The sequence below is a fragment of the Hyla sarda genome, chromosome 6, assembly GCF_029499605.1.
Source record: "Hyla sarda isolate aHylSar1 chromosome 6, aHylSar1.hap1, whole genome shotgun sequence".
NCBI lineage: Eukaryota > Metazoa > Chordata > Amphibia > Anura > Hylidae > Hyla > Hyla sarda.
The window spans coordinates 126,698,759-126,725,570 of NC_079194.1; the positions used below are offsets into that span (position 1 = coordinate 126,698,759).

The 26,812-nt window shown below is 41.6% G+C and overlaps 1 protein-coding gene across 2 annotated transcripts in view; it reads left to right on the forward strand.

Moving 5' to 3' along the window:
- Nucleotides 1–26,812, forward strand: part of PLXND1 (plexin D1) — a 151,806-nt gene that overhangs the window by 97,256 nt on the left and 27,738 nt on the right. For both annotated transcript variants that reach the window (XM_056524952.1, XM_056524954.1), the window contains exons 9-24: nucleotides 3,556–3,654; nucleotides 5,174–5,263; nucleotides 7,044–7,137; nucleotides 9,526–9,689; nucleotides 9,820–9,971; nucleotides 11,026–11,125; nucleotides 12,361–12,500; nucleotides 12,674–12,847; nucleotides 13,064–13,154; nucleotides 16,986–17,258; nucleotides 17,341–17,490; nucleotides 20,488–20,602; nucleotides 20,739–20,846; nucleotides 21,179–21,291; nucleotides 22,083–22,190; nucleotides 25,738–25,868. In XM_056524952.1, coding sequence (XP_056380927.1) covers nucleotides 3,556–3,654; nucleotides 5,174–5,263; nucleotides 7,044–7,137; nucleotides 9,526–9,689; nucleotides 9,820–9,971; nucleotides 11,026–11,125; nucleotides 12,361–12,500; nucleotides 12,674–12,847; nucleotides 13,064–13,154; nucleotides 16,986–17,258; nucleotides 17,341–17,490; nucleotides 20,488–20,602; nucleotides 20,739–20,846; nucleotides 21,179–21,291; nucleotides 22,083–22,190; nucleotides 25,738–25,868 — 2,102 coding nt within the window. The remainder of the gene's footprint in view (nucleotides 1–3,555; nucleotides 3,655–5,173; nucleotides 5,264–7,043; nucleotides 7,138–9,525; nucleotides 9,690–9,819; nucleotides 9,972–11,025; nucleotides 11,126–12,360; nucleotides 12,501–12,673; nucleotides 12,848–13,063; nucleotides 13,155–16,985; nucleotides 17,259–17,340; nucleotides 17,491–20,487; nucleotides 20,603–20,738; nucleotides 20,847–21,178; nucleotides 21,292–22,082; nucleotides 22,191–25,737; nucleotides 25,869–26,812) is intronic.

Below are 26,812 nucleotides of genomic sequence, written 5' to 3' on the forward strand. Positions count from 1 at the left end.
GGAACACTAAGGCTAGGTTCACACTGTGGAATTTCTGGGCAGAATTTCTGCCTGAGATCGAGCCGGCGGCGTTAGGACCGAGCAGACTACGTTGCTGCCCCCATAGACTGCAATGCATTTCTGGGAGGATCTTTTGGGAGATCTGCTCAGAAATGCATTGCCATCTATGGGGACGGCAGTGTAGTCCGTGCGGTCCTTGTGCCACCAGCTCGATCTCCGGCAGAAATTCTGCCCAGAAATTCCACAGTGTGAACCTAGCCTTAAACAACACAATGTAATGTCAATGTAATGTCAATCACACGTCTGTGAAATCACACTGTCCACTCAGGAAGCAACACTGATTGACAAACAGTTTCACATGCTGTTGTGCAAATGGAACAGACAACAGGTGGAAATTATAGGCAATTAGCAAGACACCCCCCAATAAAGGAGTGGTTCTGCAGGCGGTGACCACAGACCTCTTCTCAGTTCCTATGCTTCCTGGCTGATGTTTTGGTCACTTTTGAATGCTGGTGGTGCTTTCACTCTAGTGGTAGCATGGAGTCTACAACCCACACAAGTGGCTCAGGTAGTGCAGATCATCCAGGATGGCACATCAATGCGAGCTGTGGCAAGATGGTTTGCTGTGTCTATCAGCATAGTGTCCAGAGCATGGAGGCTCTACCAGGAGAAAGGCCAGTACATCAGGAGACGTGGAGGAGGCAGTAGGAGGGAAACAACCCAGCATCAGGACCGCTGCCTCCGCCTTTGTGCAAGGAGGAGCAGGAGGAGCACTGCCAGAGCCCTGCAAAATGACCTCCAGCAGGCCACAAATGTGCATGTGTCCAATCAAACGGTCAGAAACAGACTCCATAAGGGTGGTATGAGAGCCCGATGTCCACAGGTGGGGGTTGCGCTTACAGCCCAACACCATGCAGGATGTTTGGCATTTGCCAGAGAACACCAAGATTGGGAAATTCGCCACTGGCACCCTGTGCTCTTCACAGACAAAAGCAGGTTCACACTGAGCACATGTGACAAACGTGACAGAGTCTGGAGATGCCATGGAGAACGTTTTGCTGCCTGCAACATCCTCCAGCATGACCGGTTTGGTGGTGGGTCAGTGGTGTGGGGTGGCATTTTTTTGGGGGGTGGGGGGTCGGACAGCCCGCCATGTGCATGCCAGAGGTAGCCTGACTGCCATTAGGTACGAGATGAGATCCTCAGACCCCTTGTGAGACCATATGCTGGTGCGGTTGGCCCTGGGTTCCTCCTAATGCAAGCCAATACTAGACCTCATGTGGCTGGAGTGTGTCAGCAGTTCCTGCAAGAGGAAGGCATTGATTCTATGGACTAGCCCGCCCCTTCCCCAGACCTGAATCCAATTGAGCACATCTAGGACATCATGTCTCGCTCCATTCACCAACGCCACGTTGCACCACAGACTGTCCAGGAATTGGCAGATGCTTCAGTCCAGGTCTGGGAGGACATCCCTCCCTCAGGAGACCATCCTCCACCTCATCAGGAGCATGCCCAGGCATGGTAGGGAGGTCATACGGGCACGTGGAGGCCACACACGCTACTGAGCCTCATTTTGACTTGTTTTAAGGACATTACATCAAAGTTGGATCAGCCTGTAGTGTGGTTTTCCACTTTGATTTTGAGTGCGACTCCATATCCAGACCTCCATGGGTTGATAAATTTGATTTCCATTGATATTTTTTGTGTGATTTTGTTGTCAGCTCATTCAACTATGTAAAGACGAAAGTATTTCATACGATTAGTTCATTCAGATCTAGGATGTGTTATCTTAGTGTTCCCTTTACTTTTATGAGCAGTGTATTTGCTTCAGTTCTTTTTAAAAGCTTCATTTCATGCCAAAACAGGCCCTGTTTGATAAATGTAAACCAATGACTAAATGACAGTCAGGGACAGAACCGATAGACCCTGGCACCATAAAAGCAGGACATTTCATATTTTGAGGGAATAAGAACTGTAAAGGAATTTCACTTTGCTCTTCTAAATATGAAGTAGTAGAGTGATATATGTAGCAGGTTGTTTGCAGGTACTTTTCTGACAATTTGGAAGGTAATCTTGTCATATACTCTAATTCAATGTTAATTCATTAATAATTTTCAATTTGTTACTTTTTATACTTTTATTTTAAATCTGGGCATAGGACATTTACATAGTTCTCTGTGAGTCCAGGTCTTTAGGCTACTCAAAAATGAAGTGCCCTTTTACCTCTGACACTCTGCCAAATCATTCTGACTGACATTCCTGTGTGTCTTCATCCTCCCTTACACAAAGCCTTGAATTCCTCAATTGACTATATCCCAGACCACACACTATCAACTCATTATCCCAATCCAAAATAAAGTCATGTAAAAATAGCCGAGGTCACCTGTCCATGAAGCGATCTCTCATACGGAAGCTCCAAAGACTCTGCTATTGTTTGCTGAGGGCCGTGAATTGGAGGAAACTTGGACATTGAACAATAGAAGTACAGTATAATATCCCATGAGATCATATGACTTGAGAATAAAGAAATATGTCAGCCCACACCACTTCCTGCCGTATACTGTTATATTCTTCATATGTGTGGTAAAGTCTATATGGGCAAAGGGTTCGTCCTTTCTGCACTTATATTGGGCCGTGCACTATTTGATATAGTTCTTTAACACTATATTTTTTCTCCCACATAGTATAGGAAAGATAAAAAAGTAAAATGTGACAAAATTTACCTTTTGAGGAAAGAAATTAGAGGAAGTTTGGGGAGGGTAAGTGGGTATATTAAAAATAATGGCAGGTTGGTTGCTGAAGGGCATAATAAAAATGTATTACAATGGTAAAGGCAGGAAATGATAGAAGTAGTTTTTCTGTTTTTGTTCATATAGTTGTAGCGTAGGAGGAGTAACAAAATTTAGGACATAGATCTTACAAGGGAGTAATATCAGGGAGGGAAATGAGAAATCTAGGAAACCTGATTTACCTCTGTCCTAAGCCATTTTGGTCATTTGATGCTTTCTCCTTGTCCTTTGACTCCCAGACTGATTTGTTTGTTTTGTCTAGATTTCTTACCAGGATAAAAAACGTATTCATCAATCCAAGGTCAGCTGAGACCCCTGGGCCTCGTAATGAGACAAGCTGATAACTCCCTATAGTATATTTCCAGTAACAGTAATTTGCAAGGGTAAATCCCATTTCAAGACGTCTATTCTTTAATACGTATCAGATCCAAATCCCAAACGTGATGTTATGTTCTCTTCATGTAGTGCATTATGGGAACTAGGGCTGATTGAAACAGTCATTGCAAAGTGTGGTGTAATATGACTGCAGAAATGCCTCCACCTCAGACACAGCTGGAAAAGGCCGTAATATGATAAATTTATGGATTTCACAGAAGAGGTTACCCTATTGAGAGAACATGAGCCACAAATAGAATAGCATAAATGGCTGCGATTAGATGAAACAACAAAAAGAGAGATGGCATCATCAAGAAAAAATCATATTCTAGCACTGTTGAGAAGGGAAGCTGTATGGAAACTTACTGACATCTTTATTTTTCTTCCATAGAATAACACAGACTGTCCCCAGATAACCACCAGGCACATTGTACCTACACCTACGGGGATCACCAAGGATGTCATCTTGTCTGTGGCAAATGTCAACCAGGTAACATGTCCGCTACTACAATCATCAGTATGATCTATATAGATCAGGAGCTGGGGCCTTCTGCCTCTAAAAATAGCCATTACCATGTGTATGATTATACTGTATCCCCAAATAAAATGACTACTGTCTTATTTTTTCATTTATTTTTTGTTATAATGGTGAATCTCTTTTCTTTAGTGTTGTCATAGGTAGCCTTACCTCAGTTGGTCCTGTCACAGTGTTGTACTGAATACTGAATAGTATTACATTTTGTCCAAGGCCCTCACTTGTAGAACTGTAGTTACTAGATTCTTTTATCTAATGACTAGTGTCATTCGGATGCACTAACAATGTTATTGAATGTCAACTATGCTGCATTTCTACTTGTGTGGCAGCTTCTAATCCCCTTCCTTCCATAGAAATAATAGAATAATAAGATAAAACATAGAGGCTTCTTAATATGTTAGTCATCTAAGGTGACATCTATAGCATGTCTATGGCCAGTTTAACTGTGTATAATAGACACTGCACCAATGTCCCAATTTCAGACCCTCCACTTCCACATCCAAACTGACATATGCAGAGATCCCTCCTTCCTCTGTGATAGTGACTTGTATAAATGGTCTCGATATCTAAATCTGTTTATTAGCTAAGCCCCCCCTTCTTTGTCACAGCTGATGCACATACAGGGAAATAGGCTGATTTAGCTAAGGAACTGAGTTATGGTAGGAACACACTTTGTTCTGGCTCCCGTTAATCGTATCTGTCGGCATCCCGCTAAAACCGGGATGCCGACGTATACTGTTAACGGGAGCAGTGCACCCCATTCACTTCTGCTGCTGAACGGAGTCACCTCTAGTGACTCCGTTTGGGACATATGCGCTATTTTAAGCGGACTCATGACATGGCTTTTGCGCTTTTGAAATAGCGCACACACGTCCCAAAAGGAGTCACTAGGTGACTCCTTTCGGCCATAGAATTGAATGGGGTCCACTGCTCCCCGTTAACAGTATATGTCAGCATCCTGTTTTCGGCGGGATGCCGATGGATACGATTAACTGGGGCTAAAACGTAGTGAGTGCCTAACCTTAGCCAGCACTATTTAAGTGTGTCACCGATACGCAGAGAAATCACTGTGCATGTGAGAACGGACATGGAAGTAGAGGTGCAAGGTTCTTCAACTGGAACCTTTGTTGCAGTACTCAACCAGATAACTTTTGTCCCAGATGAACCCTATCTTATTTAGTTCTCTAGGTCCCACAAAGGTGGTTTTTATGACGAAAGAAAACAATTGTTGATTATTTCATGATTAAATACTACAATTTTGCTGTAGTGTTCCAAAAATTGTGACAAAAAATGCAAATGACCACAGTATGTGAACAGACCCATGGTGTTCTGGAAACTCACACAAACACATTGTTAAACATATATACATAGAAGAGCTGGACACAGATAGACACTGGACACAGATGGGCTCATACAGTGTAAAGAAGTGGCGCTATAGACCCAGCAGATGTTTCCTATGTCTTTCACCCTCTAGGATCTCGCCGTGGAATGTGATTTTGGAGCAGAACAGACTTTCCGAGCCAGATGGTTAAATTCCACGTCTGTCCTGTGCATCAATGTGCTGGTGAGCAGAATGTTCCTCTATATGTATCAGTGAGAGGCTGCATGTGTGATCCTGCTACAACATCAGTCTGTGCATGTCACAGTCTATATAGAATGTACACTTCTCCTGTTGTGTGTCCACTACTGTGTATAGTAATGACTGTCCTTCATGAACACTATGGGGGAGATCTATCAACCAGCATGTGGCTCCTAAATTGCATGGGCTGTGTGTTTTTTATTTTGCGCCTTGACATGCGTCAAAGTTATCATCTATGTTGTATGAGCTGGCTTTGTCATTTTTTGTGCTGTATGCTTACAGAGGGGTGTGGTTTGCAGGTGGGCTGGTTGGCATGCTGAATTTATCATTTGCGCAGAAATTTTTTTTTGCTTAAATGTACAGTACAGACCAAAAGTTTGGACACACCTTCTCATTCAGTGTTTTCTTTATTTTCATGACTATGAAAATTGTAGATTCACACTGAAGGCATCAAAACTATGAATTAACACATGTGGAATTATATACAGAACAAAAAAAGTTGGAAAATATGTAATATTCTAGGTTCTAGCCACCTTTTGCTTTGATTACTGCTTTGCACACTCATTCTCTTGATGAGCTTCAAGAGGTAGTCACCTGAAATGGTCTTCCAACAGTCTTGAAGGAGTTCCCAGTATGCTTAGCACTTGTTGGCCCTTTTTGCCTTCACTCTGCGGTCCAGCTCACCCCAAACCATCTCGATTGGGTTCAGGTCTGGTGACTGTGGAGGCCAGGTCATCTGGCGCAGCACCCCGTCACTCTCCTTCTTGGTCAAATAGCCCTTACACAGCCTGGAGGTGTGTTTGGGGTCATTGTCCTGTTGAAAAATAAATGATGGTCCAACTAAACCCAAACCAGATGGAATAGCATGCCGCTGTAAGATGCTGTGGTAGCCATGCTGGTTCAGTATGCCTTCAATTTTGAATAAACCCCCAACACCATGACACCTTCTCCTCCACTCCAGCACACATGTGAAGTGAAAACCATTTCAGGTGACTACCTCTTGAATCTCAACAAGAGAATGCCAAGAGTGTGCAAAGCAGTAATCAAAGCAAAAGGTGGCTACTTTGAAGAACCTAGAATATGACATATTTTCAGTAGTTTCTCACTTTTTTGTTATGTCTATAATTCCACATGTGTTAATTCATAGTTTTGATGCCTTCAATGTGAATCTGCAATTTTCATATTCATGAAAATAAAGAAAACTCTGAATGAGAAGGTGTGTCCAAACTTTTGGTCTGTACTGTACATTAGTGACCGACCGACACATGAACTTGTGTGAGCTTTCCACAATTTCTTGTGCTATCCAGGGCCTTTCTGTTCCACATGATGAGTTTTTTGCTCAGCATCTGGGAAAACATGTTTGCACAGCAGGTTTCACGTTTCACAAAAATCTGCACTCATGATAATTCTATCCCATATGGTCATTACAGGTGGATTGCAAAATTAGGACTAGGCCCCCTCCTTACCAGTCATCACCTGCCACTTTTTATACTAGTGTCATTTTAAGTGGCAGTTATGTGGCTGGTGGGCCTCACCCCTTCAAGCACCAGGAGGTTATTCCCGACACTCCTCGACACCCCTTACCTGGGAGTTCCCATAGCTCAGCAAACCCAAACATGGGCATCTACACATTACATAGTTAATTCAACATTTACAGTCTAGATGGGCGCTTACATTTTAGGGGTTGATGACATCTCTAGAAAGGGACAATATACGTTTGTCTACATGACCGAGCACTAATCGACCATTATGTTCCTCCTACAAGCTCCACACATCCCAGAGCAGCCAGAAATTCCCAGTGAATCTGCAGCTAATGGACTATTCTGGACAGTTTCTTGACAACGTGGATATGCTGACTGGTGAGTTAATCACATTTATCATGGCTATTGCATTTATTACATTGCATATTAGGTTTATTATTTCATTTAAAATGCCAGATTTATTATGTTATTATATTGCGTATGGATAAAATAAGACTGTGTCAGCCATACCCAGATGAAGCAGTAACATGGAATGACCCATTTTAAAGGGTGACTCCATTAATATTAACATCAATAATACAGTAATATTCCCTTAGGTGTGGTAAAGACAACTAATACAATTGATTTAGCAAATTCTTGTTTTTCATTCTGCATTTTTATAATGCCTGAGGCTGGAGTACAGATATCATATTCCCTTCATGTTGGGAAAAGTTTTTTTTACTGTGCTTATTGTGTGATATGTGAATATACCACTCACTCCCCTTGTGTATGCATTTCACGGAGGCCCTTCTGTCATGATATGTATTGTATACAAGGAGACAGCTCGGGATGATAAGAGGCTGCTGAATTTGGCCCCTTTACCAAGTCATAAAATCTACCCGAAAGAAAGATACAGGAAATGTTATCAGTGTGGGAGGAAGAGTTGGGGAGTTCAGTCTTTTGTGATGTCTAATAATTTTTTACGCCACTGTGCAGACAGGGGGTGAACTTTACAGTAAACACACAGGATATATGGTCTGTATGATGATCTCTGGGCAGACTGTCTGCAGGAAAGAAGAACAGACACAGAAAAACGTTTGCCAAATATACTTTATGCTAAGTTATCTAAAGTGACCTACATTAATATGAACATTTCTTACTATATGTAGTAGGTTCTGTGGTATTTAGTCATCAGTGCTTCCCTTCTACATTACTTTACAGTTTCCAGATATTATGTATACTGTGAGAGAGTGACAGAAATGGTGGTCGGAGATTGCTATTTTTCCCCAACGGACCTGTCATATGTAACAACTAGGTTTCAGCAGGCGCATGTCTAATCCAGGGAAAGCTTGGTGAGATATGGGAAATCCAGAAAAGAGTTAAATCTCTTGCAAAACTTGGCTTGTTAGGAACTTTTGATAAGTCCTGGGTTTTTATGGAAGCGGGGCTTTTCATTTCACTTCATGAGCCAGGCCAAGTTTTCAGATGAGCTCAGATCAGCACAGGTGCCGAATTCTGCTGGTAACCGGCAGAAATCTGACCCTCAGATGAAGTTGTACTCCAGAAGGATTCAGCTTAAAAAGGGGACGTTGTGACAAGTGCCAGTGATGTGAGGTAACACCTTTAAAGTTTGTTTTGTCAAATGGCCGTAGCTCACTTGTATAGTAAGGGGAAAGTGTTCGTTTAATGCTGGATAAGCAGGCTTTGTTTGGTTTTGTGCAAATGTGAATATGACGGTATTCTGTTTTTGGACAATAAACTGAATGAGAAGTCCTGCATTTGAACCATGTCACTGTCTCTGACTGGTGTTTTCTGCCGTTTGCCCATCTCTTCCAAGCTAAACGCCATAAAGCTAAAACACTAAGGGCCTCATTTACTAAGCTGAAACTGACCAGTTTTAGTCTGGTTATTTTGTCTGAGACATGTCTGCGACAGTGTGCACCTGAAAAACACGACAAACCCGAAAAAGGGGCGTGGTCTGTCACAAAAGGGGGCGTGGCTGGCCAAAAAGGGGCATGGTTTCACAACCCGACGGATTTACTATTTAATTCACAGAAAATCCTGTGGGTAAATGGCTGGAAATATCAACCTAGAAAAAGCTGGTCAGAAAATGTTCCCGACTTTTCCCAATAGTAAATAGAGAGGAATCCTGTAAGTCTAAAACAACTTTTCCCACTAGTAAAAACCCGACAATCTTAGTAAATGAGGCCCTAAGTGTTTTATACACTAGTCATGTCAAGACTAACATTCACAATTTTTCTGGGTGCTAATTGGAATTGGCCAACATTGTGATGACAGATTCTCCCCTACGTAGCTGTGTTGAGAGTCTCCTCTTCTGCACTGAATTCTGGTACAGTTGGTTTCTGGGTTAAATGCATGTCAGCAGAACATGAGCCTGAGACCCTGAAGCAGCAGGGACTTCTAGAATACTTCTATATGAAGTCAGAGGGGAATGTTAGTGTAGGTTCTTGGTGATTGTTCCCTACTACAGATAGGAACTAAAAACTAACTCCAGATAGTTAATGCATATTATATGCAAAGTTACTCACTATTATATTTGGATGGGGACACCTAGGTTGTTATCCCTCTTGCTCAGAACCAGGAATATGAACCCCCTCCAATACTGCAGAACTGCCTTTCCAGAGTAAAAAAAAAAAAAATATATATATATATATATATATATATATATACAAAATATATAAAGACACTTTCTTGATTTTCGTGCATTTAATTACTTTTCTTCACCTTTTCCCTGATACCGTACTAAATCTGTATTTTGTCTTCCAGTTGAAGTCTATAACTGTGCAGCAGAAACCACGGACTGTTCTCGATGTCTTGGACGAACAGATTTAGGACACCTGTGCGCATGGAGTGAGAGCAGCACATCCTGCAGGCTGAATGGTGAACTGCAGCCCATTCAGAACACTTGTCCATCCCCAGAGATTAGGAAGGTAGCACAAACTACATATTTAAAGTTTTCTTCATGTAGACTGGTTTATTATATGGAAGCATTACTGGCGGCCCTAGGGATTCATTTTACAGCTGATGTAATTTTAATACCTTGGTTTGCTTTATATGCAGATAGAGCCAGTGAATGGCCCCGTGCTCGGAGGTACATTGCTCACTATTCAAGGGCGCAATCTTGGGAGTCGCTTTAGCGACATTGTTGATAAAGTGAAGATCGGAGACATTCCTTGCTATCCCATCAAGGAGAGATATCGGGTGTCTGAAGAGTAAGTGCTCCATACAGTCATTCATAGTCATTTTCTGATCATGATTTTGGGTTCTATATCCTGGAGTTGATTTGTAACTCCAGAGTCTGAGAAAGTTTGGTGATATCCAATAGGGCTGCCATTACAAGATATGTCATTGAGATTTCTTAGACCTCTTTAATACACATCTGCCTATCTAGGTGGCAATGCATTTTCTATATCCATACAGTGGTTCCTCAAGTTACAATATTAATTGGTTCTGGGATGACCATTGTATATTTAGACCATTGTATGTTGAGACCATAACTCTATGGAAACCTGGTAATTGGTTCTAAAGCCCCAAAATGTCATCCAAAAATAGAAAAAAGTGAGGATTAAAGAAAAATATGTAGATAACTAATACAGATAAAGCATGAAAAAGTAAGAAAGAGCATCTGCAAGCTGGAAATCACTGTCTATGTAGAGGACAGGAGCTTCCTTAGGGTCCTGTACAATATACACCGTGTCCCAAAAAAGTTAAATGGAGCCGTCCTCACCTGGTGTCTAAAGAAGCAGCTAATCTTGGCACAGGTGAAGAGTACAGAACATGTAATACCTCCTTGTACTGTAGGGAGGCGCTACCAGACATCAGTCAGTACATACACTTCAGTAATATAGGGGTTTTACCAGTGAATGCCCATTCTGATTAGTCGGTTCTTCCAGCCATTGACATGTTTCACAGATCTGGACTGTCTGTAGCATTGTATGCTGAGTCTGGTTTCAAGTTACAGTGGTCCAAAAAAGACCATTGTATAATGAAAATAATGTAGCCTGAGGCCATTGTAAGTTGAGGGATCACTGTATAACTCTATAACTAGGCTCCATTACTAGGCTTTACGGTTTAGATGCATGATCAAAGCAGAAAATAGCATGTCATACCACAGAGTAAAAGCATGGGCAACAAATTATCATCTCATTAATAATGTTGAGAATTATTTTGTGAAATGTAATATTATACAACTTAAAACCGTCTTTCCATTACAGTTATGTATAAACGTATTGTATTCATTATCCATTACATGCTTTTTTTGTCCAGAATTGTTTGTGTGACTGGAGAGTCCTCAACAGAGCTCAGCGACTGGGTGTCTGTGGACGTCAATGGGGGAGGTCGCTCCAAGGAAAAATTTTTGTTTATGGTAAGTGCCCCATTATATTGGAACCCATGTTATGTCCTGCATTATAAAGAATGTTAGGAAGATATTCACAAAGAGAAACTGGAATAGGCCAAGTCACATAAAAAAAAATACTCCATAAAAAGGAATGCACTCTGCTATGCTTAGTACAGGCCCATATATACTTGAATACTTGTGTCATGCTCCTGCAACCCAAGTCCCGCAAAGTATAAATGTTCTGCCCAGAATGTTTCTTTAAAGGAGTTATCCAGGAAAAAACTTTTTTTTATATATCAACTGGCTCCAGAAAGTTAAACTTTCTTTGTTACTATTATCGTTTCGTTTGCATTGGTTCTGTCCTGGCACCACTGTCACGCAGGACATTTAGAATGTACATGGACTACCACTATAGCCTGCTATTTGTGGGACCTCTATAATAGACATTTTGCATTTTTTGATATACCGTTAGGTGCCACTTCCACTATCTTTCTCTACTTTACATAGATTTGTAAATTACTTCTATTAAAAAAATCTTAATCCTTTCAGTACTTATGAGCTTCTGAAGTTAAGGTTGTTCTTATCTGTCTAAGTGCTCTCTGATGACACGTGTCTCGGGAACCACCCAGTTTGGAAGCAAATCCCCATAGCAAACCTCTTCTACTCTGTGCAGTTCCCGAGACACGTGTCACCAGAGAGCAATTAGAAAAGAACAACCTTAACTTCAGAAGCTCATAAGTACTGAAAGGATTAAGATTTTTTAATAGAAGTAATTTACAAATCTGTTTAACTTTCTGGAGCCAGTTGATATATAAAAACAAGTTTTTTCCTGGATAACCCCTTTAAATGAGGTTTTAGAGATTAGAAAAACATGGTTGCTTTTATACAAAAGAACACCACACCCCATACACTTCAGTGGAGCTAAGCTGCAATACCAGATGCATCCCATTTACAGGTGTGGTGTTTCTGGGAGAAGCAGCCATTATTTGGGAGGAGCTACCAGAGTAGCAACCATGGCAGCTGGGGCAGTCAGCGTCCACAAGTAAAGGAGCCTCTAAGGTGGGAGACAAATAGGGACTGTGCAAGCAGAGCAGAAGAAGAAGACCGGAATATTAACCGAACCAAATTTTTATCTCATCTGTCATATATGGTGGACAGGGAAGAGTGGATCCCTGTTCCCAATGGTGTCTACTTTATTTGTTACATGTTGTTAGGATTTAGGGCACCAGCGAGAGATCTTTTCTTATTTTGGGTGTTTGCAGTTGCCGGAAGTGTTTAGTATATCTCCGAATCTTGGCCCCAGAGCTGGAGGAACAAAGATCACCATATCGGGAAAACAACTGGACATTGGTGGAGAAGTCCGTGTTCTGTTTAATGAAACCCTGGACTGCAAAGACCTTGTGTGAGCTACAAATAAATGTCATAATCTCAGAATATATCCCCTCAGAATGTGTCCTCAGAAGTTTTCCATTTCCCACTCTACCACCATCACAAGTCTTAGTATGTCTGTGTGTCTCCCCCTTTACTGATTCTTTCTTATGTCTTTATCTCTTCTTCTTTATTTTATCTTATCAGACGAACAGAGAGCAGTATCCACTGTACTGTTCCAGCAATGGGGTCACTTTCCACCACAAGCATCAACATCTGTGTCCAGTTTGAGCGAAGGTCATGTCTAAATGGCAACCTCACATTCCAGTACAGGGAAAACCCGGTGATCAGCAATATGGAGCCCAGGAGCAGTCACATGAGGTAGGAAGTCTATTGTGTTTTTTACCATGATGACTACAGGTGATGATACTGTAGGCCGCTCACAGATTAACCTTTCCTTTGCTTACATTGACTAAAGGGCACTGTAATTTTACCATAAATGGTACTTACATTCAGATGATGACCTTTCTAAGACAGGTGGACACTGTTCATAATAGCAGAAGATGTCATTCCTAAAATGTGTTTTGTTCTCTTAAGTGGTGGCCGCATCATCACATTGACTGGGGAAAGATTCAATATGGTACAAGATATGAAGATGAAGATTAAAAATCACAAAGGAGGACTAGTGGTGAGTGTTTGCATTATTTAAAGAACAGTGGTACACAGGATAGAGCTTGACAAAGAGTGGGGTTGAGTTTACATGTTTGTAGGCATCATGTGTGGGGCATATCCACTATTGTGGCCAGGTTTGTACCACCTTTTGAACTCGAAGGGGCCAATTGCACCACTTATTTCTGCTCCAGAGCACCCAAATGTGTAGCACTGTATTGCTCTGACAGCTGTCAATATCTCATTTTGACCATGACAGAAAGCCATGGTTAGCAAAGGTTGTTAGTCCTGGTCAAAAGCCGGATACACAGAGTCACAGCTGACTCTATTCAACTTATTAAAATAAATGGGGTATGGTAGTGATACGCCAGATGGCGGTTTTGACATTTCGGCTGCAGGATGCACAAATCGCGGTGTCCATGCACCCTTACTCTGAGGCCCATGGAGCTGATGAAGGAACATGCAGTGGTAAAGATGTGCCGATGGATAAAGCCAGCAGTGGTAGAAAAGGCTATGATGAGTACTTATCTTTCTGAGTAAATAGGTGACTTTTACAATCCTCAAAAACACTTGGGTTACCTAGATTGTGCAGTGAGTCATAACAATTGTAACTTCCCATTCCACCAGATTTACTGCTTTAAATATTCGGGGATAAGATGTCTAAGCGCCGGAGTACCCCTTTAAAGCACGCAGGCGGCGCTTAACATCTGTAAATTTAGACCGTTTCTTCTGGACTTCGGCTGAAAAATCTGGACACAGAGACACGACTGCTGTTGATGGGGAGTGAGTCCATGTCCCTTGCTTTACGGAGAATAATGTCCCTATCCTTATAGTGTAGGATTCGAATAAGGACAGCTCTGGGTGGGGATCCAGGCGGAAGTGGACGAGTAGGCACCCTGTGGGCACGCTCCACTGCAAATAGAGGTGTCAAAGTGTAATGTCCCAGTACAGAACATACCCTTAGGCCCTGTCAGGTTGAATCCCTCGGTGACCTGGGGGCTCTCCTGCAGTGTCTCCCCTGCTGTTATTATAAGTGTCATTTATTTTCATAGGATTATAGTCAGTGTATTAATGTATAGCTAGTCTAAAGGACCTGTGAGATGTCTGAAGGACCTGTGTAATGTCACATGTTATGTTATGTTATCACATGATGTTACCCAGAGGGCACCAGGTTAACACATGACCCGCAACCTGACTAATGGCTTTGGCTCAGCCCCTCCTCTATATAAGCCATTACAATTCTCCCTCTTTCTGCTGAGGACAGACATCACAGATCCTATGTCCAGTACACCTGGAGGCCACAAAGCCTACACACCAGCTACATTGTCAGTAAGTGGAGACTGACCTACAGCAGCATGTTGTGCAGGCCCAGGCAGCACAGGAGAAGGATCCGCGGCCGCAGCTGAGACTGGGGTTTCGGCAGGCCAGTCAGCCCCTTCCTGCCCCTCTTCTCTCCAGTCATCCACCAGAGCACTGACCGCCGACTCCGTGACGCGTGCGAATCGCTGCAGGTGCTCCGTTACTCCGGACACCTCTGCGCAAGATGGCGCCAGTTCCCCCTCCATTTCGGCCTCGCTGTCCTCCGGCGCTCCCTGCGTTTTTCTGTTGCGCCTACACCCGGCCATCCTGACACAAACTAACTCCAGGCACCTTTCCTAGCAGGTATGTATTATAGTAAATGGAATTTTAGCCAGATGAGTAGGATAAATAGAGGATGCTTAATGCTTAGCGGAGCTCTGGTCTCGCGCGTCTGCTCACATGCCGCGCCAACCCACGCCACTCCACCGCCCTCCCTTAGCTTCAGAATTACATTTCCCTCAGTAACTCAAGATGGTTTTTTGACTATTGTATAAAGTTGTGGTGGGTTGGTGCAAGGATTATACTTGCAGTCACATCTCTGTGGTTTTACAACAGTTAAACAGCAGAACTCTCAATTGCTCACAATTTCTTTAACAATAGGGCCATTAATTCAGCAGTCGCCATACAGGCCCTTCGGGGGTAAATTCCATTGCCAGTACTTGGCATAAATTAGAGTGCTGCCCCACTCCAACACATGGTCTACTTAGTCCAAATTTACAGTACCTTAGGGAAAAACAATTCTTTGGGTTGTCAGCGTCCTTCTTCTTCTCTCTTCTTTCCTTCAGTGCCTTTTTTTAAATTACTTTTATTTTAATACATAATTATAAAAGGTAAACATACAACAGATCATCACTTAAATTGTTTATCTTTTCTCCCCCCCCCCTCCCCCCTCCTCCACAGGCAACACAAATCTTCTCTCTTTTCCTTCTCTTTCTTTCTCCCTATCCTTCTCTCTTTCCTTTTAGATCATGTGAAACGGGGGATCTGACCAATAACTGTTTCCAATTCTACAATAATATGTAAATTAATTATAACCCCTCACTGTGCTACGAAGGCCACTAAAACAGTGAATATTATAATTATTCCCAAGCTATATACTACACATAAATTTAAAAGTGACCCATGCCCCAGTTTCCCAGAACCTATTACAGTAACAACAACAACAGAGAGGAAAGAAAAAAAATAAAAGAAAAAAAAATGTAATAGTTTGTCTCTCTCCTTATATATGACTCAAATTTATACATGTTCCTGTACCACTCTATACTACTGGGGCGTTTTGGGGATTTCCAGTTCCTAACAATCATTAATCTAGCCTAGAAAAGCATTCTCATACACACTTTCTTTTTTCCCCGAGGTCCTCCTTAATGACCCCCAATATGGCTACTTTTGGTGAAAAATCAATTAGGACCCCTATCTCTATATCTCTATCAATCAACTCAAAAACTTCTCTCCAAAATTTGGACAATTCAGGGCAATCCCATAACATATGAAGCTGTCCAGCCCCATTCTGTTTACACCGATTGCAGTTACTATGATTTCTTAAACCTATTTTTTCCAAAAATAAGGGCGTATAATATAATCTATGAACTATATTAAATTGTATTAGCTTATGATTTAAATTTATTATGCCTTGTCCAATATTTTTTAACACTATTTCCCATTCTGTATTATCAATATAACCAATCTCCTCCTGCCATTGCTTATAAGACCTATGTACCTTAAGACCCTTGTTAGTACTCATTATCAGTTTATATATATTAGATATATGATTTTTTTTTTATCCTATGAGTTATTATCTTTTCTAGTAAAATAGGGTAAGTAGAGTGTATCTTTCCCCCATTCCTTTTATACACCTAAACATTTCTTTAAGGCTCTTATAATTCAACCACCCTCCTTCTTTTATTTTTAGTCTCTCTTTAAATGCTTTCCATTCTATTATATTATCATTCTCTCTCTATTATATTATCATTTCCTTCAGTGCCTTGGTCAGAATTTTGTCTCTGTTTTCTCCTCTAGACTACCATTTTTATGTTTTTGCTGGGTCCACACATACACCTTAACATCAAGGTGCCTCTCTTTTGTGTCCAAACAGGAAAGGGGGTACTTCCCAGTTCTTCTGTCCCTGTTCTTCACCTCCTGGCTAATACGATAGGCACACAAAACAATCATGTTTGAGAAAGTCATGGAATTTCTAGGATTAAGAAAAATATGGCTTATATCTTCCAAAAAAGTAACACACAGGTTGTGTGTTATTGCAGCGCAGCCGCATACACTTCAAAGGAGCTAAGTTGCAATAACGGACTGCGGCTGTTTTTGGGAGGAAGCAACCTTGTTTTTTCTAATCTTGTAGAACCCCTTTAACCTACAAATTTCCTGCAGTATTTCCTGTATAAGGGAACAGGAACCATGGATAATGGAACACAAAAGAAAATTTTCAGCTCACTTCCCACTGGACAGGAACCATGCCTGATACTTATATTTCTCTTTTTAGAACTGCACTGTTCTCAGTGACGTCATGATCACCTGCCCTTCACCTACTGCACCAAACTCCACCCTGGAGAGAAGAAATGTAAGCGTGGGCTTCTATATTAATGGCGTCTATGTGTCCGATGAGAGAACCGACACAAATGATGATCAAGCTGAAGAAGAACACGTCAACAACAGGTTTAGCCTCGAGTATCAGCCTGATCCAATGTTCTTCACTGCCAAGAAGGAGAAGTTGATCAAGCACCATGTCGGAGAACCTTTAACTCTAGTGATACATGTAAGAAATCCAATGTGTTGACCTAACACGGATTGTGTTAACAAGGTTTGATTCTTGTCTAATTGTCTGTTTTTCTTAACAGAAAGAACATGATGATCTTGGCTTGAGGGTGGATGAATATCAAGTGAAGGTCGGACAGATTCCCTGTGAGCTTATTGTCTTTAATGACAAAGTTATTCACTGCAGCATCAACGAATCATTAAGTTCATCAGACCACTACCTACCTGTCACAGTAAGTAGTAAGCTATGTATCATCTTCATAACACTAGTCAATAAATATTTGTCTATATAACATTATTCTATTATTGACCATTACTATTATTTTGTATTACACACCCATTGATTTAACTGGACACTGTGCATTACTTAGCTTCCACTGTGTTGGCACTGCAGTTAAATTGAACACTTAGTACAGCTTATAGTTCAGGATCCCAAAAGGGGGACACATTGTGATCAGCTTATCACAAAGGGCCTTTTGAAAAGTAGAGATTGTCCAAAGTAGAGTCTCCCTTTTAATATAAGCGTTTTACTACATTTACGCCATGTTAACATAATGTGGTCACACCTTCATCCTCATGATAGTCGTTTAAGTGACACATGACTGCTACTTTATGATAATAGTCTGCAAACCTTAAACAAATGGTTGTCATATGAGCACTACTTTAAAATGGTCATAATAATGTCTATAAAGAGTCATCACATGACCACATCATGATCATTATGATGGTCAGCAAAAAATATCCCTCTAAGCGTAGCCCTCAAATACCATTTTATACAATTCTTAATAGATGCCGATCCCTTGTTTGGGACCTTCCCTACTATCCAGAGCAGAGAGAGTCCACAAAGAGCCTTTCTTACATCTGGAGGACAAGACAAGTCCTTAGGATGCTCTTTGATGTCAAAGTGGATTGTGTAATACCTCACTTTTCCTGCAGTGGCTTTTTTAGTGAAACTAACTATTTGCTGCCAGGATCTCCTACAGATTATAACTATTTGCAGAAGGTCTCACTATCAGGACATGCATACGCATTTTTGTTTACCTGTCTAAAAAAAATATGAAATTATCCAAAGTAGAGAGCCTCAATGGCATGTTAGATCCATTATGGGTTGAGAGCATAGTTATCCAATATATGGTGTGCTTGAATGAGTACATGACTGATTACCACCACAGGCTACAGGACTAAACCAGTTATTTCATTTAACCATATTGGCCATAACTCTTTTAATATCTTGAGTTATCCAGTTTAAGAAATTATTCTTTGTCTTAGTATGACCCAGAGCTACTCAGTTAATCCCTAGTAGGTCACATGCTGGCAGACAGTGACCACAACCCGTCATCATAGAGGAAGAAATGATCAAAATAATCCTTCTTCTCTATTCTTGGCACTATCTCTCTATGAAACTAACAGCATTTTCCTGTAGCCTAGTCAGATGATAGAAGCAAGTAACAGCTGAAATACCCTATTAATCCTGAAATCTCTTGACTGGGCTAAGAACAATAAGTTATCAGAGAAACTGATGGATGTGTTGTTTTCTTAAAAGGGCTGCTGTTCTAAAGGCTTTCCCCAGGAAATAAAAAAAAGTATTTTATTTTTAATTTTTTCAGAAACAGCACCATTATTGTCCATGTGGCTGTGTTTGATATCGCAGTGTAGTCTCATTCAATGCAATGAGTGCTATGTCCATCCATTAGACAAACTAAGTACTATTTGTGCCACACATGCCTTCAACCCTCTGAATTAACTGGTCAAGTAGGCATTGCGGAATGAGAGAAACCCCACCCATGTCTAGACCCTACCAATCGCCATCGTTGTAAGGTGTCTTTTTGATACTGATTGGCTGGCTGTACCTTGCACCCCCTACTTGACCAGTTTATTGAGGAGGCTATGCTGCCCCACTCAAGTGGTTTACTGGATTGTTAAAGGGGTTCTCCACTGCCCTATCTTCCGGAACTCTGCTCGCAGCGTCCGGAAGTTTATTACTCCGGACCCTGTGTGCGGACTTCTGTGTTCGAGTCCGCCCACTCGTGACGTCACGCCCGCCCCCTCAACAAAAGTCTATGGGAAGGGGGCGGCTGTCACGATGGGGCAGCCTCGAACACGGAAGCCCGCACACAGGGTCCGGAGTAATAAACTTCCGGATGCTGCGAGCGGAGCTACGGAAGACAGTGCAGTGGAGAACCCCTTTAAAGGGGTACTCCGCCCCTAGACATCTTATCCCCTATCCAAAGGATAGCCCTGGGGTCCCTGCTGCGGCATCGCGCTCTCATTACAGCACAGAGCGAGTTCGCTCTGCACGTAATGATGGGCAATACAGGGGCCAGAGCATCGTTACGTCACGGCCCCGCCCCTCCTGACGTCACGGCCCAGCCCTTTCAATACAAGTCTATGGGAGGGGGCGTGGCGGTCGTCAAGCCCCTCCCATAGACTTGCATTAAGGGGACGGGCCGTGATGTCACGAGGGGCGGAGCCATGGCGTCACGCTGCTCCGTCCCCCGTATCGCCCGTCATTACGCACAGAGCGAACTCGCTCTGTGCTGTAATGAGAGCGCGGTGCCGCAGCAGGGATCCCAGGGCTCCCCAGCAGCGGGACCGCGGCAATCTGACATCTTATCCCCTATCCTTTGGATAGGGGATAAGATGTCTAGGGGCGGAGTGCCCCTTTAAGTATGTAGGTTGTAAAGTAGGTGTCCTTTGTGGCCATGATTTCAAAGCAGCATGTTAAGTGGAATATTTACCTCCATTGTGAACCAGTATCAATCCAGATAAGTACAATAATATCTAACATCCTTTATATTTCTCCATATAATATTATGTATACTTTTATATTGTACATGACAGCATTTGTTGTATAATTTACATGTGACCATGCAGCTGTTATGTGCACATTATTGTTATATGCAGATTATTGGTGTGTGCAGATTATTATGCAGAATATTAGTATAAACAGTTATTATATGCAGGTTATTGCTATATGCAGGTGAATATGCAGATACCATTTAAAAATGTATTCAAACTGAAATTGACACATTCCCTTGTGAAAACCAAGTGTGAACTGTTGTCAGCTTGTCATTTTAGAGTATGTAGTCACTTTCAGCCTGACTGAAAGGAGTGTCACTTTCAGTTGCTGGCAGCGTTTCCTTATCTGCTTGTGAATAGTTTCATATATATACACATGTGTGTATGAATATATATTTTTTCTTAATATTTCTTTTTTTTTCATTACATAGATACAAGTAGGTAAACTTAACCAGACCATAACCATGCTGCATCTGGCCGGGATAGAAATGTCAATCATCGTTTCAATAGTCATCTTCATCATATTGTTACTACTCTGTGTAGTTGGTAAGTTGCGCACCCAACACTCGTACGCTTCACATTTCGAACTTCCCAGGTGATTTTTGGGGTCAGTTCACCAAATGATCAGCAAAGGAAACTGTCTAAAACTGGGGTGTTAACTCTTATCTCTCTCATCTTTTAGCTCTCTTTGTTTTCTGCACCAGGAGTCGCAGGGCTGAGCGCTACTGGCAGAAAACTCTGGTGCAGATGGAGGAGATGGAGTCCCAAATACGAGAGGAGATCCGAAAAGGTACAGAAAGGAGATTACTTTCTTGCAGCAGCAGTGTTACCAATGAATGTGTAAAAATGACCACATGGGTGCAGGCAGAGCATGGAGATCTAGAAGACTTGAGCAAATGCTGTATTTGAGTCACTACCCTTCATCAGGCTTTATAGGGTCAATAGAATCAATACTCATTTGGGTAACCATTTGCAGCTGGTACCCATGTCCCAATAGCCAGGTGCCACTAGGTACAAACTGTTAGATCCTTTCCTAATTTCTGAACTTTTTTTGTTTTCTATGAAATTTTCGGTGCAACTTCAAAGTGTGTGAGTAAAGTTCTTTATTTTGTGTTTTTGTAGGATTTGCAGAGTTACAGACTGATATGACTGACCTTACCAAGGAGTTAAACCGCAGCCAGGGAATACCATTTTTGGAGTACAAACACTTTGTGACCAGAACCTTTTTTCCAAAGGTAAAGCATCTTTAACAATGGATTGTATCAAGCTATCCTACAGTCAGCTTCTCTCCAGTCTGTAATGATTGAAAACAGGGAGCAATAGATTGTATTCTGCTATCCTATCAGTTGCTTCCGGCTTCATATGGCTGATAATGGAATAATTGGTTATAACCGTCCTATAGCTTGTGTGAGGAAAGATTCTGTGGGAAATTGTGAATATTACGGTAATAATGGGAACGGCAGCTAAGGTAAAAATCCCATTTCCATACAGTATGTGTTGCGGGGACCTGATGAGACATATGTGATTATACACAGATAGGTTTCTAATTACACAGGAGACAGAACAGACACATTTTATTTCTTTTGTAATGAATATTTATTGTAGGATTTTGGATGCCGACCATGGTAGATCCGGGGGCTTCTGTACTGTAAAAATACAAGACTGCAAATACAGAAGAGGAAGTGAAGCTCTTGTCAGCAAAGTGATGATTCTAGGCACTGCATATCCTAAATGGCATTTTTATAAAAATGGGGGAAAAAGGGAAGGAAACCACATGTCTTGTACATAACAAAGTGTTATATTGTGAAAGTCGCCATCACAACTTCCCATTTTGAAGACATCTGTCTTCATATTGCTTTCAAATGGGGCACGTTAAAAAAAACAAAAACAAAAAAAACAGGGTAAAGATCTTCTTTATGCTCAGTTAAAGGGATACTATCTTATAATATCAGTCATACATTACCCTTTACAGAAAACAACTGATTGCTGTGGTTAATCACATTTCTTGTATTCTGTCTTTTGACAGTGTTCCTCTATCTATGAAGAATGTTACATCCTACCCCCCAAAAAATTCAACAACCAGCTGGGTACACAGGTACCAGAGACACATCCTTTACTGTGCTCAGAGTGGAAGGTGAGTTTTTTTTCCCCATTTATTGACAGCAGATTCTTTCCCATGTGACTAAAATTTCCCATAGACTCATCAGAATCCCGTGATCTATGGTAATTCCCAGCTGTTTCCACCCATCTTGGGGGTTTCCGTTGCTGTCATTTCTGGCGTTCTCGTATTTATAGGACATACATTTTTTCTTTCGCTTTCTTGTTTGATTATTTGTACAGCAGCAATGACCATTTAATCTAAAGAAAAGCAACCACATTAGGGGTCATGTAACTGTAGGGGATTCTGAGATTGCAGATATGCTTTTGTGGAGGTCTATAGGTCCCTCTGTTACATAAGAGGACAGCAGTACTATAAATGGCACGTAAAAGTGTGTGTGTGTGGGGGGGGGGGGTACCTGGTACATTTTTAGCCTATAGGATCCATGGAGCTTTCCCATACATCCTTCCACTTCCTCCCCATCTTGCCTATGTCCCACTCACATCTTACCTGTGTTATTTCTCCTAATTTACATATGTTCTCTCATCATCATCATCCAGCCTATGTTCCTTTCCCTATCCTGCCTATAATCTACAGTATGTTCCCTTTACCTACAATTTTTCTCCAACCTGTTCTCTCCCCATTCCTATGTTCCTCAAATCCTACCTATCTTGCCTTTCCTCCTTATACCACAATGGACCCTGTTCAGTACCTATCTTACCTATGTTCCTTGCCAAACACTGCCTATGATGTTTTATCTGCCCGTATCTGTTCACTTTTAACATTAACCAAGTTACCTCCTCATCCAACCTCTTTTTAGTGTCAAAAGATATATTTATTGACGAGACCAGAAACAAAAACAACAGTACATAGCCATGATATGGATTACAAGCATACATATGATAAAAAATATACATAAGAACAGAAGAAAACGCAATAACATCAATTCCCAGGAACAAGATGGGTATGGAGGGGGGAGGGGGATGGGTATAGTCATAATAATACAGCATGAGTGAGGCATACATTAGCATAATGAAAGGAGCATCTGGGGAATAAAAACTAAACCACCTACCTCTTTTTATATCAGAGGGCCCCAAAGTTTTTTGACCAACTGCCCCTTTTAAGCTAAAAACTAGAAAGATGTAGTGACAAATATGACAGACAAATTGAAATGCTAGTGAACCAATAAACTGAGTTCTGTTATTTTTTCAGAATTAAATATACCATGGGGGAGATTTATCAAAACCTGTGTAGAGGAAGAGTGGTGCAGTTGCCTATAACAACCAATCAGATTGCTTCTTTTTTAAAGTGGACTGTGAAAAATGAAAGAAGCCATCTGAATGATTGCTATGGACAATTGCACAATTCTTCCTCTACACAGGTTTCGATACATCTCCCCCCCCATATTTCTTGCACTATGGAGACATCAATATCACTAACAGTACTGGTCTTATATTGATGAGGGAGTTAAAAGTCAGTTCCTGTTAAAGGGATACTCCACAGGCCAGTGTTCCGGCTGCATCAAGCCCCCTCCCAGAGACTTGCATTGAGGGGGCGTGGCCTGACATTACGAGGTGGCTTGGCCGACCCCCGCAACGCGTGCACAGCGTTTCGAACTAAATGTTCCAAATGTAGCTTGAACACTGGCCAATGGTATGCCCCTTTAAAGGAGTACTCTGCTGCTCAGCTTTTGGAACAAACTGTTCCGAACGCCAGGGCCGGGAGTTCATGACGTCATAGCCCCACCCGCCTCATAACGTCATGCCCCGTCCCCTCAATGCAAGTCTATGGGAGGGGGCAGACAGCCGTCAGATATTGTCATATCTTCTGATCACTGATACAAACTGCAATGGGACATGTATTTAAGTCATTACAATTAGCTATCTAATTTAGGCCAGTTTCACATGTGTTTAATACAAAGGTATTTGTGAGTCTGTATTACAGGCTAATGTCCCATCCTGACGGCGGGTCTAATCAGCCAAACTAACAGCATTATAGATCCCTATGATACATCCCTATGTTGCTTTCAATTCAGGTTTTTAGACTTGTGGTGAGACCGGGACTTGCAACCGTAATATGGACACACAAATGTCCCTGTATGACGCTTATGAGAAATATTGTTCTTCTATGTTTGTCCTGCATTATTCCTTTTGTGTTTCTATGTTGTGTTTTTTTACCTACATATACCCAGCTCTTCTGTACACATATAATACAAACACAGCACTGCTGCACATACATTATATATACACGTGACTCTGCTGCACTCACATACACAGCTATACTGCACATACACATGCATATAATTCCACAACACACAAACACATTGATCTTAATAAAAAAACACAGACATTAACTACTTATTCCTTAGTTCTGTTCTTCCTGACTGATCACATGTTTGTGGCATTAAAGGTTCTGCAGCTGTTCTAACTTGAATTTGGAAAATTAAGTAATCATGATGACTTTATGTAACACAACAGGCGAAACGTGTGTGAATGGATTTTAATTTCTTTATCGTCACTTCCTCCTTTATGCTTACACTGCTCTATATTATATGGACCCCTCCCCCTATTTTGCCTACATCGTCCCATTCTGCCTTATTCCTCCTCAGTTCGGCATAATGGGTTTTCAGCTTCTGGATAGAAACCTGAATGTTTTCTTTCACTTAAAGAGTACCTGTCATCAAAAAAAACTTTTTATATCTTGTTAAACAATGTATTAGAAACAACTTTTTAGTAACATGTGATTAACAAAAATTTTAATTTATATATATATATTTTTACTTTTAAAAACCTACCACTAGGGGTCTCCCTACATGTCCTGGCTCAGAGAGTTCAGACTCATGCCGGCCTGGCAGCATGAGTCTGAACTCTCAGTGCAGCTGGGACACTGGACTGTACAACGCAGCTCCCTGCTTGTCAATCAGACAGTGCTGTGAATGGCAGTCAGGACGGCCACCTGCTACAATGAACACTGTGCGATTGCTGCCCCAGCATTCCCCCCCCCCCCCCACTCCCCCCTCCGGCAAGTGCTGTGAATGGCAGGCAGGACGGCCGCCTGCTACAATGCACGGCTGTGCCTGCTACAATAAACACTGTGTGATCACTGCTACTGCACAACCCCCCCCCCCCTCCTCCCTGTCACTGCTCTCCGCTCCCTCTGCTACCCGCTCTGTCCTCACCTGTTCCCGCTGTCAGTTTTCTTTCTCTCTCCCCCCCCCCCCCCCCCCCCCAAAACACACACAGGAAAGAGCGGAAGTCTTACCCGGCAGGCTTCAGCTAACGTCGCGCCTGCCGGGTAACACCCCCCTGCAGCTGAAAAAGCTCACAAGCAGTGAGCAAGCTTTACAATAAGATATATAAATAAATACTTAAAGAAATTGAAAAAGGAGAACTGTGGAGGACACCAAATAAAGAGGGGAACACACCAGCATTCTTTACATGGTGACAGGTACTCTTTAAAGAAAGCAGGGGTCTTGAAAAAGTGGGGAACTGATACACAATGTATATTGTCTACCAAACATCATAGTGTGTATAATTCCACAACAAATCTCTTGCAATACTTAATCACACTATCACTGTGGCAGGTTCCAGAGAATTGCCGCACAAACATGGAGGAAGGAATTGCGACATTGTCCACTCTACTCAGCAACCGTCACTTCCTGGTCACTTTTATCCATGCGGTTGAGGCACAAAAGGACTTTGCTGTACGAGACAGGTAACTGGCTGCATTTTACATTGTGTATTCCAAACAGAAGATAAAAAAAAAACATTGTTATTTTATTACTTTAGCCGGAGGACTCGATGGACGTGTTTTGTAGAAGGAAAAAATCTGCAAGTGAAAATTACCTCCAAGATCTCACATAGATGATTTCCTGCATATCAATTACATTTCAATGAATTTTTAATCTTTATGTTTTTTAATAGCTTTTGACACTTAGTTTTTAATTTATATGAAACAGTATTGTGCTGGGGTTTAAAGTTCCCCAGTCATTAGAAAAAACCTTTGACACGTCATAAAGACACGTCAAAAGTTTTGATCGGTCAGGGTCTAAGTGTTCAGACTAGGGCTGCAGCTAACAATTATTTTAATAATCGATTAGTTGTCGATTATTTCATGGATTAATCGGAATAAAGTCAGAATTCCAAAAAAAGGGGTTCAGCTGATTCTACTTGAAAAATTATGTACAATGGTCATATTAAAAGTTTCTAGCATGTGATGTGACCAAACAGCAGCAATTTTGGAGTCTTTTTTTTTTCTACGTTTACGCCCATTGCTGTCATTATTAATGATCCTGTACAGAAACCAGCGTAAATTTGATACTGCCGCATGGGTAACTGTCTGAACTATTAAAATAAAATGTTAATGATTTACTAACATTGAATTTTAATAGTTCAGTTAGCCATGCGGCAGTATCAGATATGTAAAAAAAAAAGGGGGGAGCTAATTTTTATTGGTGGAGCAGTTTATTTAAATTAAAAATTTACTGCAGAGCATTACACCCGACCCATGTCTGTAGTGCAGAATCTGTAGTACTACAAACACTATGCAATTCTCTGCACATACTACCATGTGTATAGCAGTGTACATGTACTACATACACACTGCTTTACCCATGGGGGTATGTGCAGAGCATTGCACCCTTGTGTCTGTACTACAGG